The sequence below is a fragment of the Coccinella septempunctata genome, chromosome 2, assembly GCF_907165205.1.
Source record: "Coccinella septempunctata chromosome 2, icCocSept1.1, whole genome shotgun sequence".
Lineage (NCBI taxonomy): Eukaryota > Metazoa > Arthropoda > Insecta > Coleoptera > Coccinellidae > Coccinella > Coccinella septempunctata.
Genome location: NC_058190.1, coordinates 13,743,292 through 13,761,453, shown reverse-complemented (window position 1 = coordinate 13,761,453; position 18,162 = coordinate 13,743,292). Strand labels below are relative to the sequence as shown.

At 34.3% G+C, this 18,162-nt stretch overlaps 1 protein-coding gene across 1 annotated transcript in view; it reads right to left on the bottom strand.

The window, feature by feature from the left end:
- Positions 1–17,322, bottom strand: part of LOC123307623 — a 34,525-nt gene extending 17,203 nt beyond the window's left edge. Inside the window, exons 1-5 of the mRNA XM_044890009.1 lie at positions 16,578–17,322; positions 14,354–14,569; positions 11,864–12,094; positions 6,296–6,420; positions 302–493 (exon numbers count right to left, since the gene is read on the bottom strand). Coding sequence (XP_044745944.1) covers positions 302–493; positions 6,296–6,420; positions 11,864–12,094; positions 14,354–14,569; positions 16,578–17,094 — 1,281 coding nt within the window. The 5' untranslated portion in view covers positions 17,095–17,322. The remainder of the gene's footprint in view (positions 1–301; positions 494–6,295; positions 6,421–11,863; positions 12,095–14,353; positions 14,570–16,577) is intronic.
- Between the last annotated feature and the right edge of the window lie 840 nt (positions 17,323–18,162).

Sequence of the window (18,162 nt, the reverse complement as noted above, 5' to 3'; positions counted from 1 at the left end):
TTTTGGGTGGAATAAACATTTGAAAAGGTACTACGGAAGTGGGCAGATGTATTTCAGTAAAATATTGGAAAAAAGCATTTCCAATTTTCTCTGGATAAAAAATATCACTAATGATAAGATTCAGAGTGATATTTTTCATAGGTTTAGCCTGATTATTGTGCCTACTTGAACAGTCTCCAAACTGCCCAACAAATATCAGAACTACTTATGTGGGAGTTTTTTGAAGGCGATTTATTGCTGATATTCCATAAAATTATTTTCAAAATTAGAATATTGATGATGATGACGAGGTTTTTCTTACCTGACAAAATAGTTGCCAATTTTTCTTTATTTTTGCATCTTCTTCCTTAGTATATTTACCTAGTTTCAATTTGATACCTGCGCCTTCAAGTTGTTTCCTCTGTTCGGCAGTAGGTGAAACACTGACATGGCGTGCGATTTTATGTATAGTAGGTAGAGGCCAAGGTACTTCGAATTTGATTGTTTTCAATTTCTAAAAAAAAAAGTTACATCGTTTGAATTGAGGAAAGGTCCATCGTCATAAACCTCTAGCAGTCTAAAACTTTGTATGAATGTCCTTTTAGGATCTACCATATACATACAACCGTGAACTACCACCGTAATTGTACCCATTATGAATTGGATGGTATCCCTGAACGTCGTGGAAAGTGCCATCTGTCCTCAGTGAACTCGATAAAAAATTAATTTTATTAATTATTATTTACAATGTGGCCGTGCCAATTCACGTACGTCAATAAGATCATTAAACCTATTTTACCAAAATGTTAGTGTTGAAAAGACACAACATTATAGTTTTTAAATTTCTCGTTGCATTTTATTGATCAAAACTGAACACGAAGAATATTGCAGCGAGAAATATTCGGTACCTGAATGGATATGAAATTAAAATTTATTTCCTTATGAGAAATACAGAAATATCCCAGAATAAATTAATCTTTAAACACCTTATAGAAGGGCCGCGAAAGGTGGTAGAACAAATTCTGAACTGAGCACAATATTCAATACTAGAATTGTTCCGAAAAAAACTTTTCAAGCGTTATCAACTTTTCAAGCAAAACGTGTTAACACTCAGTACCAACATTTTCAAGTTTCGAAATAATTTTAATGCCAATATGTTGAACTCTATTTGTTGTGTTGAAATTATCTCAATATCTCAAATTGATATTTATTTAATCGCATTCATAACTTTTAGTGCCTAGTGCACAATCAGCGCCAACAATGTGTGTCGCACGGCGCACAGCCATAACGACAGCTATCGTCCGCCACTGGGCGATATATTTTATATAGTTCCTTGTTGGAATCACTTGATCTTGGATAGCAATGATGAATCTCTGTCTCAGGAAACAACTTTCCGGAAGTAACCAGTAGATTATGTATTATTATTATTATTATCGAACATGTAAACTGTGTTGGTGTCCTTGCCTGATGATCTTGGGACTTTTGATTAAATTTTTATATACGAGGATGTATTGATATCTAGTTAGCCTAGACCAGTTCCATGCATAAAAAAAATATTTCGTTACCATAGCAACGAACAATAACTCATTAGAAGTGTCAGTGTGAAGTTTGAGGTCAAAAAAGTAAACCAGAGTTACGCAATAAATTAAAAGAAAGAAGATGTTCACCGAAATTGTGGAAATATAAAAATTGGAGTATCGAGCGATCATCAAGTACCTGTATTTAAAAGGGTTAAGAAGTAAGAAGATTTACGAAGATATGCTTAATACCCTTGGTATGCGACCGTGAAAAATTGGACTGCAAGCTTCAAATGAGATAAATTTTCCATTGAAGATGATGACCGATCGGGAAGGCCAGTTTCTGTGTCAGTCCCCGAAAATATCGATGCAGTTCATGACATGATTTAATCAGACCGTCGAATTGGGCTGAAAAGGATATCTGAAGCACTGAATGCTTCATACGAATGCGTTCATCATTTAGTTTACGTCAATTTGGACATGAGAAAAATTGCTGCAAAATGGATCCCCAAATGTTTAAATGTTGACCAAAAGCGTGCAAGGGTAGAAGCATCGCGTTCGATCTGTGCTCGATTTGAAGACGATGTAAACTAACGGATTTGTTACTATGGATGGGACTTGGGTACATTTCTACGATCCAGAAACAAAGCTACAATCGCGGAAAGCTATCCAAAGGTGTCTTGTTTTTGCAGGATAACGCCCCTGCACACCAATCTCACGTTTCCATGCCAAAAATTCGTGATTAAGTGGGAGCGCCCACCAAAGTAGCATAGCACTGACATAGCACATACATGACAAAGGCGATGCATAATTTTCAGATTTGAACTGAGAACGACATATCTCACGCAACTGACACTTCACTGAGATGTGCGATATCTGAAAATTTGGCATCGCCTTTGTCATGTATACTTCATTCAAATTTATTTTAGCAGTCGGTTGGCCATGAAATAATTTTCTCAAGTTTTTGTAACTAGAACGGAGTAAGGTTGGCACTCATGAAATGTCGTTAATGTCATAACGCCGTTGCCACAACTAATATCAATTTTTATGACGAAAATTCGAAAATGTCGAAAGTGATTGAAAAAAGAGACAGGGTTTCAGGAAATGCTATTTAGAATTCAGGTCCGCTCATTCAAATAGTTATACCCTGATATTCTAAAATCCACAATACGTCAGGCTGTAGGGAACATATTCAATGTAAGAGAATTTATATAATGTTTTATCTGAATCTAAACGACTTATATTTCAGCTGAATATTTCCACAATCAGAAAGATTGTTAATGAAGAGGATGACAAAGAATTTCCTTCTATTGGGGGACCCAAAAAAGTGGTGGCATTTGAGAATTTTATGTTTGAGTGAATTAATGCGAAAAGTTTACTACAGGATTTTCGATAAATGTCATCGGAGAATAAGTTCCCTAAAATGGATTTTTCTATTTTTCATTTGGCATGTCCTATACAATGTAAATGTCTTAAGGTAGTAATAAATACCTTATTATTATTATTACATCAATGTATTAAGATTAATAGCCACAAATACGCGCAAGTTGCCCTGTTACTTGTTTATTCATGTGGAATTTTTGTTCAAAGGTGAAGTTCATCTTAACTTGAAACTTCCTTCAATTCCTTTTACTTATATTGATGCAAGATGATTTTTGTTGAAGAATTTAACATTCTTGTAATTATCTGTTAATTCCTTCGGGAGATACCCATTCCCAACCACTGCATCATATATGCATTTCATCTTCGGGTTAATATTTTTGAAATCTACAAATGATGTAAGCCAAAGAAGATATCGAACATTAACTCTCCTCAAGCTAGCATATTATGATATTATACTGATCTCTTGTATTTGCCATGCAAATAACTGGATTTGATATGCCTTCAAACATTTTGTATAAACTTCAATTATGTTCGTCACATATTTTCTGAAGAGATTCGACATTGTGATAAAATACGTAATAACAGAAACTTTTACGTAGAACGGGCAACATAGCGTTGATTTATAACCCAAAAATGTTTTGACAAGCTTCATTTTCGTACTATACAGAGTGAAATGTGTCAAATTTCCATGGCCAACCGACTGCTAAAATAAAATTGAATGAAGTATATGTGTCATGTCAGTGCTACGCTACGTTGGTGGGCGCTCTCCCTTAGGGTTTGAATTACTAGAACACCCCCCTTATTCACCAGATTTGGCTCCATCCGACTATCATCTTTCTCCTAAACTGAAAAAAAAAAATTTAAAAGGTCGTAAATTTTTTTCCAATAGGAGGTAATAAAAGCTGTGGAGGTCTGGTTTGCAGAGCAAGAAAAAGCATTTTTTTTGAAAGGTCTAGAGACGTTGCAAAATATATCCAATTAAGAGGAGAATATGGATTTATTGTTTCTTGTCTCAAGGCAGAACTCAGAGTATTTAGGCGCCTATAGATGCTGTAAACGTCGTTATGATGAGGCTTTGAGTTCAGGTAGGCAGTGTTTCTATTCTTCTATCATAAAAAATGCCCAAAACAAATCGAAAGCAGTTTGGAATGTTGTCAAGGATATAAGTAACATAAAAAAATCACCCGAGAACAAACTCCCTTGCGGATATACTGACAGTGGTGCCAAAATGTCCCGGTTAGCAGACCTTTTCAACGATTTCTTCATAACGCCACCCGTCACCACATCTCCAAATTCTGTTGCTGATGGTACTTATGGCAATGTTAAAGCTAAATTATCCAACTCATTCTACCTTTTTGAAGTTCAGGAGCCTGAATTACTAGATGTGATCAGATCAATGAAAAATAAACCTTCCAGTGGATATGACGGAGTCCCAATAAATGTCATTAAACGCCACATTTCCCTAATGATAAGACCTCTCTGTTACCTATTGAACCATGTGTTCAAATCAGGTATTTTCCCAGATTCCCTAAAGAAGACTCTCGTACGACCATGCCACAAAAAAGGTGATTTAAACGATTTTATTAACTACAGACCAATTAGTTTAATCACCTCATTCGCAAAGATTTTCGAAAAAGTTCTTTCAAACCGCCTCGTAAAGTTCCTTAAGAAATTCAGTGTTTTATCGAAGACTCAACATGGTTTCACTGAGGCCAAAAGCACTGAAACAGCTTTATTCGAATTCCTGTGGAAAATAACTTCTATCCTTGAAGAAGGTCAATGTCCCGCTGGGCTTTTTGTCGATTTTTCGTAGGCTTTCGACTCCGTGGATCACAAATTGCTGTTGAGAAAGCTGGAAAGATGTGGTATAAGGGGAATACCTCTGAGACTTTTTAGAAGTTACCTCACCAACAGAAAACAAATAACTTTTTTACACCACGAAGGTACAAGAATTCTGTCATCTGAAAGGACCATACTTAAAAGAGTACCTCAAGGTACTATAGTGGGACCTATTCTACTCGTAGTCTATATTGACGACCTGCCCGAAGCTTTCTATGAGATTTTCTGCCCTCAAAGTGAACTTCCTCCACATATTGACATCTTAACTGAGACATCGCAACCACAGGACACAACTACTGAGCACATGGCACCTATAGAGGAGCTCATAGAAACATACCTATATGCTGATGACACTAATGTTTTAATATCAGGTAGAAACATTGAGGATGTTGTGAATAACTTGAAAATATCAATGACACGGATTGAAAAATGGTGCCTAGATAATGGTTTGCTTCTCAATAGAAACAAAACTAACGTTCTAATGTTTTCGACTAATGGCTCCAATTTATCATTCCCTGAGACTATTAATTTTGATAGTGGAGAAGTTCAGATAGACTCATGTACGAGATTATTGGGTGTAGTTATTGAGAAAAATCTTGGCTGGGGGTTGCACTGCGAATCAGTAACAAAAAAGCTTCACACAATCATTTATACGTTGAAAGCTATTAGAAACAGAAGCGATATGGAAACATTGAAGATAGTATATTTTACAAATTTTCAATCAGTTGTTTCATATGGAATTATACTCTGGGGAGGAAGCACCCAAGCTGAACGTGTGTTTATCACCCAGAAACTAGCTATAAGAATAATGTTTGGGATGAAATATAGGGAATCGTGTAGTGGTGTATTCAAGAGACATAATATATTAACTGTGCCTGGCCTATATGTATATAGACTCTTATTATTTTTATTCAAGAACAATTCCTATTTTGCGAAATATAGAAATGTAAATGCTACCAGGAGAATCATTGAGTATTTACTACCTATTCACAAACTGTCAATCACTGAACATAATAGCTTCTATATGAGTATGAAATTGTTTAATCACTTACCAAGAAAAATTAGAGATATAAAGGAAATTAAACTGTTCAAGAATGAATTATTTTTAATGTTAGTTCAATGTGTACTCGTGTAATCGAGTTCTTGGAGTTTTGTAGTAGATAGATATATCGTATTGTTAGAATGTAATTAATATCTTTTGTAGAGAATTTTGACCTGTTTCCATTTTGTCACTTATGTACAATTCATGAAATAAATACCCATTATTATTATTATTATTATGTTGAGTAATAAAATATTTTGACATTTAATTTTTTTTTGGTTCTATAGTAGGCTGAGAATTGTTCAATATATCCTGGTATGTACGCTGTTGAATGAAATACCTCATACCCTGTACACAAGAAGTTACATTTCTCAAATGTCTAACGGGAAATTCTTGCATGCGATATCAGTAAATCGTCGAAAGAACGCAGTAATCGTTCCATCGATTAATTTTCCTGTTGGTATGTGACACTAACCTAATAATAGACATGAAAATCCTAGTTCTGATTGAAAATGTAATATTTAAAAGTACTTACCTGATATTCTACATTGTCAGTCTCCATATTCAGTTCATCTTTTATTCTTTCAATAGATTTAGTTTCCTTCATTAATTCAATAATCTTTTTTTTATTTGTGGTAGGACCATCTCTTCTAGCTATTTCTGTAAAAGTGATGAAAACTGGTACAATGTCAAACTGCCAGGTAGTACCTCATATACACCTGAGGCTCCTCTATTATAGGTATTAATATAACGATCATTTCCTTATGGACATAAACGAAGCAATTTCACCATTTTCTTCAAAAGTTATATCACTTCAACGATATTTTAATAATTTACTTTCATTGAATCATACTCATAATTGTACATATAGCTGGATAATTATTTGGGATGCTTCCATCAACTCTTGTTTTTACCAATGTTTTGCCAATTCTTCGCATGCCGTCATCAGGGTTCACTTGTTTGTTCCAGAATAAAAATGGAATGAAGATGAAAACAGCCGAAAGAATTATCCAGAAAGTCCTCAATCTCCACCGTCATCAAGAATTTCACTTATATACCGATTGATGTTCTGGATATACAGGCTGACCGATTTCAAAAAATCCACTGAAATAAGTCCTTGGCCTGGGTCAAAAAATGTTTCTTAGCCTTCAGGGGAATATCGAATGCAGACATTAATTTCCTTGCAGTTTGATTTCAAGGTCATTTCAAATTCAAATAGGGAATATACATTTTTGTTACAGGATCTTAGTCTTCGTTGAAAAACTAGAAACATTGTTTATTTTTTGTCATAAAATGAAGCGTGTTTTATGCCAAGAATGGTTATGATGAAAATCTTCGACACATAACATACTGAGCATATTTGAAGAAGTGAGTATTCACTTCTGGTGATCGATTTAGTTTTTGGTTTCGATCTTTCAATTGAATTTTTTTTTATTTGCTATTTTTCTCTTCTCTTCCCACTGTCCCCCCTCCCGAAGACTTAGAGACTTTTATCTGAAACATTTTTGGAGCCATGCTCTTTCCATTACCCACTTCATATCTCGAGAGAAATTCGTTTTATGGACAAAACGACGGAGTTCGTTTTGTTTTTCACGAAGATTAATATTCAAAATATCTACTTGACTTTGAAATCCATCTCCAAAGTCAGATTAAATGTCTGAAGTCGATGTTTCCTGAAGGCTAAGAAACTTTAATTTGAAACATATTTTGATCCAGGCTCTTACTAAGGAGTTATTTCAGGAAGGCACAGAATGAATATAATCTCCCCAATTCTCTACTTATAGAGAATTAATTCCACTTGTGAAAAAAGGCAAATATCTGAAGATTACATTTGGACAAAAATATCCGCCAAGCTGGACATTCACTTTATGCTTGCCACAGAAAAAACCTGAGGAATTTTGCCTGGTAGGTATACGACAAACCCAAACCAAACTCAAACGCCAACGAACATTAAAGGCGGAAGCACATTATGTATTAAAACGCGACGCGACTCGATGAAACGTGATGCGTGTTGAGTCGAATCAAATGTATTGTTTTCTATAGACGAGAATCATACTATGAACACTCGACGCGACGCCACGTGCGAACAATTCATTCGTTCCAGCTCGCGTCGCGTTTTAATAATGTGTTTCCGCCTTAATAATGCTAAATAGGAATGCCTTCATAGTAAGGCAGGTAAATAAAAACAAATTAGACGCATAACATCCGCAGATAATTAAATCAACGAATGTTACGATCTAAATCGAACTAACAAACCACCATCGCCCGAAGTATTACCAGAAATTTCATTTCGTTGACAAAGAGTAGATGCTGACCATGGTACTTATCTAATATATAAAATTCTCGTGTCATAGTTTTCGTTACCATACTCCTCCGAAACGGCTTGACCGATTTTGATGAAATTTTTTGTGCTTATCCGGTATCTATGAGAATCGGCCAACATCTATTTTTCATCCCCCTAAATGTTAGGGGTAGTCCACCCCTAAATTTTTTTTTGTATTTTTTAGACAAAATTTTTAATTTCTATTTTTTTATGATACAACATACAAAAATACATACAATCCTCAATTTTCACCCTTCTACGATCAACCCTTATTTTTTAATAGCCATTTTAGTAATTTAATCATTAGGAAATTATTTATATGGCAAAACAACGTTTGCCGGGTCAGCTATCTATGAGAATCGGCCAACATCTATTTTTCATCCCCCTAAATATTAGGGGTAGTCCACCCCTAAATTTTATTTTTTATTTTTTAGACAAAATTTTTAATTTCTATTTTTTTATGATACAACATACAAAAATACATACAATCCTCAATTTTCACCCTTCTACGATCAACCCTTATTTTTTAATAGCCATTTTAGTAATTTAATCATTAGGAAATTATTTATATGGCAAAACAACGTTTGCCGGGTCAGCTATCTATGAGAATCGGCCAACATCTATTTTTCATCCCCCTAAATGTTAGGGGTAGTCCACCCCTAAATTTTTTTTTTATTCTTTAGACAAAATTTTTAATTTCTATTTTTTTATGATACAACATACAAAAATACATACAATCCTCAATTTTCACCCTTCTACGATCAACCCTTATTTTTTAATAGCCATTTTAGTAATTTAATCATTAGGAAATTATTTATATGGCAAAACAACGTTTGCCGGGTCAGCTATCTATGAGAATCGGCCAACATCTATTTTTCATCCCCCTAAATGTTAGGGGTAGTCCACCCCTAAATTTTTTCTTATTTTTTAGACAAAATTTTTAATTTCTATTTTTTTATGATACAACATACAAAAATACATACAATCCTCAATTTTCACCCTTCTACGATCAACCCTTATTTCTTAATAGCCATTTTAGTAATTTAATCATTAGGAAATTATTTATATGGCAAAACAACGTTTGCCGGGTCAGCTATCTATGAGAATCGGCCAACATCTATTTTTCATCCCCCTAAATGTTAGGGGTAATCCACCCCTAAATTTTTTTTTTATTTTTTAGACAAAATTTTTAATTTCTATTTTTTTATGATACAACATGGAAATTATTTATATGGCAAAACAACGTTTGCCGGGTCAGCTAGTCATCTTAATAGAAAAGGGACGAGGATTGTTTCGTTATTATGCCAGAATTATATGATGGTTAAAAAATTTATATAAAAATTAATATCTCATTTTTGACGAATCCTTTCGACCGATAAAGCTCTTCATATTTTTGTAAAAGCTGCATAAATTGAGTTATTTCTTCGTTCAAAATGAAGAGGTATCAGCTATGTTTTCGAAATGAGTTATTATTATAAAAAATGGTACAAAGTAGATAATAAAAAAAAGAACAAGGGACAACAAAAAAAACCTTCAAACTATAACATTCCGCGGCTCACTCGTCAAATCTGTTTTTAAAACTGTTCTAACTAGGAGCACAAACAATCTCGACGGCAGTCGGTTCAAAACCTTGAACTGCCTATTGAAGGTGAAATTCTGTCTTGGATTCCCCCTTCCTAATGCAACACTTTTTACTTCTCATATTTAACGGAAGTAACCAGTCTTTGCACCATTTCACCAGGGTAACAAGATCCTCTCGTAAAATAGAATGATGAGTACTGGGAATGTTGAATAGTTTTTTCTCATCTTCTTATGAACAACACTAAAAGCATAACGTTGCCAGCACATCGGAAATATTAATGAGAAAACTAATGGGACCTAACACATTCCTCAGGAAAGATCTAGTTCTACTTGAACCCATACTGACCGAAAACTTTGTGTAAGAGAGGAACTTTTCAACCCAAACGACCAAATCACTGCGAATGCCTACATGCCACAGTTCATGTAACAACCTCCTCAGGGGGATACAATCGGAGGCACGGGCGAAATCGACTGATCTATCGGCATCAACAGCTCTGGTCCAAACGTTGAGACATTTCAAAAATTAGCTATGATGGATCTAGTAGGTATGAACCCATGTTGCCCCTCAGGTAAGATATTATTAGAGCATTTACCAGTAATGGAAATCTATTTCTCAAAAAATTTAAATAATTATGCCCGTTCAAACATTTCATTCAGTTTATTTCTTTATTCATCATGTCCCTAAATATATATTGATTTTTAATACGATGTGTTAAGTTCTGTAAAATTTCACAAATAAACAATATTATTATATTACATGGTGGCAGAAAAACGGGACCTAAGAATGTATTGTCGTAAACACCACACTATATGTTAACTCTTTCAAGTACGGTAGTTCAAATTTTGAAGCACGCTTTTTGTGTACGGTACAGTACGATGGTGTAATATTTAAACCACCATATATTCAGTCTTATACCTAATAGGAACCAGGTTTAAATTATACACCGCTATAGCAGGCCCTTTATTGGGCTTTATAGAGTAACATGACACCATTTATTTTGCCTGTTATCGATTATTTACTCAAGAAATGCATATTGTTTCAATCATTTTGTTGATAATTAATGTTTCAGTAATCTTCATTTTTTCGAACTAAAGTTTTCTTGTATCGCTAAGGTTTTATTTTCACTGGAATTCCTGCACCGGAAAGAGTTAACAGAAAATCTGTGCTGAGAGTTGCGTCTCTTTAGAGTTGATTGTAATTCAACTTGAATATTCCAAATGTTAAAACCTTTTGAGCAATAAATTCAATTTCAGGAAGGTCCCATCACAAAATTCAGAGCCGTAATGACGCTGACAAATTTTTTGAATTAATTTTAAAGGAAAAGCAATGAAAGGTCTGTGTTGTTTCAGTAAAAAAACATTAATCAAAAGAAAAATCCTTGAAAAATCAGATGGTGTTAGAGACCAATTGATATTTCACTTTTTGGCTCCTGTTTACTTTAGCGCCCACCTTGGATGTTTGTCTTCGATTTTTTTCATCAATTTCAATGAATTCGAATGTTGGCATTAAGAGAATTCGATGAGTCAATGATTTCAGTTAGTTTATTCTGAAAAATATGGGGAATTTTTCAATTTTCGATGAAATATAAATAATGGTTTTGAGGTTAGGTTAGGTTAGTTTAAGTTAGGACAGTGAAAAATCATATTTGTACATGAAAATGCCATTTTAAGATATTAATTAAACGAATAAACGATTGGATTTAGTTATTGAAGGGCTGAACAGGGAAAATATTACAATTCGACTGATTTATATCGAATTTTCGCAATTTTCATAAGAACTTTGAAAAATCATATCTCCCAAACTACAAGTCTCCTAAGGTTGAGACATACACCAATCGATTTTTCATACAAGACTTTATCTAAGAAGAAATCGACGTCAAAATCAGAGGTGGGCACTAATCTAAACTTTTACCCACTTTTTTAATGAGGTTCATCTGACCAGTTTGATGGTCTGAGATGACAATAACTGCCAAATTTGAGAAGAATTCGTTGAACAGTTTTGGAGCTATAGTTAACCAAAAGTTCTTCTCAGATCAATAAATCAACCTGTATCTCCAAAACAAAGAGCCCCATCCCACATTCAATTGTAATTTTCTGGCTCTCTTAGTTGTTGTCAATTTACCACGAAACTATATTGTACCTTAAGTTACTAGAAGATCACCATGTATAAAACTACCAGATGTCCCAAAATTCACATACCTAAGTTTTCATCTTCACTACTGTCCTGGCTACATTTTTTCTCCTTTTTCTTGACATACAGACACTTGTTTTTAGCTGCCTCAATCTCTTCTTGTTTTTTTTTATCTTCCTCAACAATTTTATCAAATTTTAATAATAAATTATCCAACACTGAATTGGGTATAGTGGGAAGCTTGCTGCTCTTTTTTGATTGAAACATTGTTTTCGATTCCGAACAAGATGTAGATTTTCCTGAATTAGAAAAATTAAATATTATAGCACTCGGGATCAACAAGCAAAACTGGTATTCAAAAATTATAGAGTTAGGTTAGGTAATATCCATAGACCATAGACATAGAGAGAAACTGAACATCGGGCATGCTATGTTGCCTTTTTCTAGAATTTTGATTGGTCCGCACTAACCTATATGTGAACACAAAAGAGACAGGTAAAGGCCCGACGATCATTTCTCTCTTTCTATAAAATAGCCAATTTCATGCTGGCATTGCTCAGTCCATGCCTCTATGTCTATGACATAGACAAATAATCCCTCTAGATCAAAGAGTATCAAGTTGATAATCGTTCTTTTGTGCAGCGCAGAAATTCGCTCATTACGAAAAAAAAAAATGCTTTTCCCAACCGGTTGCACCAATAACTATTTCATCTCCGACAATTCCTATCTGACGAATCAATAAAAGAAAATTGAATATTTTTGGAATCAGTAATTTTTTTCATTTATGACTTATAGACATTGAACTCTAAAAGAACTGAAACGGCATCTAGATGCAGGCAAACTGAGGAAGACTGAAAGGGAAGATGTAGAGCAACCTATCTCCCTCTGCGCTCTGTCAATTGGTTAATAACGATGTAAACAAAAAAAACCCGGGCGTTGTTGGGACGACTGCTGCGTCTGATGCGGTTATTCGATTGGTTGCCGAACCATTAGAAAGAGATGGGTTGCTCTACATCTTACTTCTCAGTTGGACACACTTTTCGTCGTATTTCGGTACCTAAGAGGCCCTTCCAGTTCTTTTAGAGTTCAATGCTTATAGACCATATTAGTGAGGTTAGACGGGAATTTTGAATCGCGATCCATCCGTGGATCTGGTCGCTGAATTCCCTATGCATTTCTTATGGGACTAAAAATGCCGCATACTTCTCGCCTGTTTTAGGATATTTTAGCGAATTTCTTAAGATTTATTTCTGTTGGAATGTGTTCTATGAACCTTTCTCAACAAACTTATAATCATCCGGAAGCGCAAGCATAGCATATCATTTTTCTTGTTACGGTTTATGATTGACGTACTGCAGAAATGATCTACGACATACGAATATCTTCCATATAATAATGTTTTCAATTTTGATTTTAGGACATATAAAAGTATATTGTGATGTAAAATGTACATGGAAACACGCTCTAATAATTAAGGCACCCAATTTTGCATGTCTTTATACTAACATTTACTTCTAGCTAGCGATATTGCATCTAGTTGATTCCTATGTGAAGCAGTTTTAATATGGATCTCCCGCCAATTGAGGACTAATATGAAAAGGATAAAAGTAGAGGATTAAATATGTAATTGAATGAGCTAGGTGAGTAAAGTATTTATCAATAGTTGATAGTTGTTAGATTATGCTCATTCCGAAATTGAATTCTCAAAGGGTTTGAAATATGAAGAATTCAATCCATATCCTTCTAAAAATTCTTATTGGGGTGTAATATTGTTAGGTACTAATGCTGGATGTCAGGAACCATGCCACTGCTTAACAGATTCTAACCATATGTTCCCGATGTCAACCAAATGTGTCTGATTTCGACAAAATGTAACAGAAAGTGCTGCCCCTCCACTTATTTATGCTTAATGCTACGACAGTTACACTTAGAAATGCTGGGATCTCATTAACTATTGTGGTAAAGCTAAGAACACTATTATTTTGCTGATTCCTTTTTTGAGGATATGTAAATGAATTAGTCCATTTTCTGCTATAATTACTATGTTCAAAGAAATTTTCACCAGTTATAATTGACAAATTTTGGATTGCTACTTCTTCAACTATGTCTATAGAAAATATTGAGTGGAAGTTTATAGATTTCCAATGTTAAATGCAACACTGAATTTATTTTCATAATTATTTCATTTTTTTTTCATGAACTCATTCTGGTAAATAAATCTTTTATTATATTGAATATGCTCTATTTCTTCACCGAAAATACGTTTTGTATGATGAGTATAATGATATTTGAATTCTAAAAGAATTTGTCGGGCTTATTCCATCATTTGGATGGAAATAGCCCAATCATCTCGTCGTCAATGATTCGGATTCCCGCCAAATTACGATTAGTTCAGCCTACAAACACAAGAAGCGCTGGTGTTAGCGCGACCAGGCTTTAGTACTTACGTTGGCCATCTAGAGGGATTAGTTTATCTATGGTAATACACTGACTTTATACCCCCCATATATTATATAGTCACTGTATATGGTAATATCTATAATCTTTGCTGGTATTACCTTCAGGTGCATCTGCGAACTGAGAATTCAAACATTTGTCATGTTTTTTCTTCTTTGGTTGGTTTTCTGATGATTCTTCTTCTTCTTCTTTACATGCTTGAGCAGGGTGGCTAGTATCAGGTGTCAAACCGGCTAGGAGAGCAGGCGAAATGAACAGAGACATATTCCCCTTTTTCTTTTTCCTTTCCTTTTTCTCGGGCAAATCGTCAGAAGCAACTGTAAGGTATAAAAGTATAAACTACGGACTAAAAAACGTTGAGGGAACGAATGCGCCAGTTATGTCGATGGTTTAGGATGCGGACATTCGGAGTTACAGGCATCTAAAAATGAGAAAATACCGATCCAACTGAATTGAAACCAGTTAGTTTGCTCGGGGTACTTCAGAGTGTTGATGGGGGTATATTAGTGTTCTGTGGGGGGGTAGTTTTTGATGCACAAAATATTCAACCCTGTAGGCCGTGTTCAGCATATTGGTAACAACCCATTTCCATCAAAAATTCCGAGCAACGCGTATTTTATAAAGTTTTTACTGTAACAAGATAGTTCAAGTTCAAATAGTTGGAGGGGGACTTTGATGGACAAAATATTTCACCCAGTAGGTCGTGTTCAGCATGTTCGTAGAAAATTATTTCCATCAAAAAAACCCAAGTAACAGGTATTTTTACTATTATATTTCACCCTAGAGGTCTGGTTCAGCATGTTGGAAGAACCTATTTCCATCAAAAAAACCCCCAGCAACGGGTATTTTGTACACTTTTTACTTCTGAGGGTAATAGCTAAAAATCCACCGCGATTCTCGACTCAGGACTTAAAAGGTCGATGTTCCAGTTCCATGAAAGTATAGGTATTATGTGTCTGGTATTTCATTTCCTGAGATCATAATTCTAGATTTTTCTCAGGATATAGGAAACGTAGATGGTCAAAAACTAAACCCAACTAATGCCGACGTTTCGCGAATATATTTCCACTTCTTCAGGGCTACAAAAGATACAATTTTTCAAAGATCTTATCTTATATAAATCCATTCATACAAAATCTATTAACGTAGAATGCAATAAAGGCTGAAATAACATTTAAAACTTTCAAGAGTACGAAAGAAAATTTAAAAAATTACAAAAAATTTTTTTTTGATAATTCAAAAAAGAGTAAAACACGAACTATACTAACATAATCAAAAATACACAAATTTATCAACTTTTTGGAAAATAAATAAGATTGGACGAAAAAACCCAACATGAAACACTCACCAAAGTTGAAATTATGTTTTCCACCTGATGGATCTTCAGTGTAATGGACAATATAGACCAGAGACTCATGGAAACTCGAAAAACTTTGTCAGAAAATTCTATACAAATATTGTATCGATAAATGCAATGCATCACCTTCAGTGAATGTGCCAAAACTGATGTGACTCCCCATATCATGTTTATGACAGGTGGAATCAACCGTATGATATCAACACATTTTTTATCTTATTTTGAAATTACCTAGTTGAATATTTATTTTTGAATAGGTCCAAAATGCCAGTGTATACCAAGCTCAAGTTCTGGGTGTCAGTGCAACAATTTACAGTATTATTCAATTTTATATATATCATTTCACTTATATTTCTTTTCATCCAATTATTTTCTACATCTAAAATGGAGACTGCCCGAAAATTGAAATTGTGGTGTTCACTGAAATGGTGGGTTGCAAGGGCTGTGTTGTTCTCTTTAGATTTACAACTTTCGTTACAGTTATATTTGTGCTGTTTGTTTCTATTTCCAAGAAGCTGTTTCGTTTGATCTATATTACATTTGTGACAATTCATGCGGGGAATCTTATAGATTACTTCACTGCGGTCCAGAACAGTGTCAACATCTTTCAGTCTCGAAAACAACGAATTACAAACCGAAAGGGTGTATGATGCTAACTTCACATTTTCAGAAAAACCCCTGATTAAATTCTTCATCTGGTTGGTAAGTCCCTCGATATATGGAAACTTGAAATATTTCACTCTGCCAATCACGTCTATGCTGTCTGAATTTGAGGGTCAAATTTTTTTGAATTCTTTATATTTTTTTTTCGTACTCTTGAAAGTTTTAAATGTTATTTCAGCCTTTACTGCATTCTACGTTGATAAATTTTATATGAATAGATTTATATAAGATAATGAAATAATATGAATAATATACTACCGAGCTTAAACTGACCATTCCTGCGTAAATCAGTGCGGTATACCAACCTTTTCTTTTCTTTGGAGATTCAGGATATATAGAGACAAATGAGTCATCTTTAACCCATTCTTGCGAATTAATATTCTCGGACCCTTCATTTTTTATTGCTTTCTTTCTTGGATTAGGATCATCAAGTTTTTTCGTTTTCTTGACTTCAACTACACCATCAACAGCTTTTGTATTTATATCAGAAGAATGCATTTCACTAGTATTATCCTCTGTGATATCAGTATTGAATTTGGCATCATCCAAATTACAATTATGTTTCCTTTTCTTCTTCTTTTTTTCATACTGCCTATCAGATGAAGCATCGTTATCGTTTTCACCTTCTTTGGATCTCCGCGAAGCCTTGTTTGAGGATGGAACGATAGAAACAGTCCCTTCATTTTTAGAATCAATTTCTTCAACTGAAACGTTTGTCATCTCGGTATCATGATCACTTTTTTCAATAGGCAACTCCGAAATTCCACCAGCGTGTTTCAAACCCCCATCTTTTTTCGAAATTTTAAGTTTTTTTGTTTTCATCACGTAGCTGTTGAACAATAATATTCCACCAACGGATGACTGTTTGAAAATCTCACTTTTCACGAAATTTCATTAAACATCCCAAGTCAGAGCCTTAAATTAAAAACCGAATTTCAAACGAAACTCATTTGTCTTTCAATGATGGGTTAGATGGGTAATGTTCTCTATCTACGGTAATGTTATTTTCAAACTTCAAACTACATTTGAGGTTAGGACGAGTTACGTTACGAGTTCTAACCTCTTCGTTCTAACCAAAAACTCTACCACCACAAACTTAGTACTCTTACTCTTTGATAATAGCAAACATTGAAACTCAATAAAGAGTTCAATCAAAAATACTCTTTGAGTTCAATGATAACAACATAACGTAGGCACATAGGTGGTGAATCCGCGATATGCCGATATGTAATTGCGATTACTAATAGTTAACTAAAGTTACCTGTGACGTCCTGTGAAGATCGAGAAGCGTAGGCAACCCATTCAAAAATGAACAAAAATCAATGGAGGAGTTCCAGGTCTAAAAGGTCTACCAACGGGGAATGACTGCTTCCTAACGAAACCTACTTCATATTTTCCGCAATGATCAAATATAATAATGAAATTCTATCGAGCTTTCTAGAGTTTACTGCATAGAGAAAGGGTCTCTTGTCTCTGGTTTACTGTTAAAGAGAAAAACCTCGATTGCTGATTGGTTGAAATTTATGTTGGTCACTTCTGTGACAATTGACACATAGACAAACTCTATGAATTGACATGTTTCGTTGGCAAATGTCAAGAAGGAAAAATAATCTGTTAGGTTATGGGCAAAGTTTTGGTTCTGTGCACAATCTTTGCTTGAACGCATTCTTGTTTTCTTGTATTTTGTAAGCTATACAGCACATTGACAATATTAATATTAATATTATAAATATCAGTAAAAATGACATTTGCCAATGAAATATGTCAATTGTCACAAGAAGTAGTAATACCAACATAAATTTCAACCAATCAGCAATCGAGGTTATGAAAATCTTTTTTCTCTTTAAAAGTAAACTCTAGAAAGCTCGGTAGAATTTCATAAATATATTT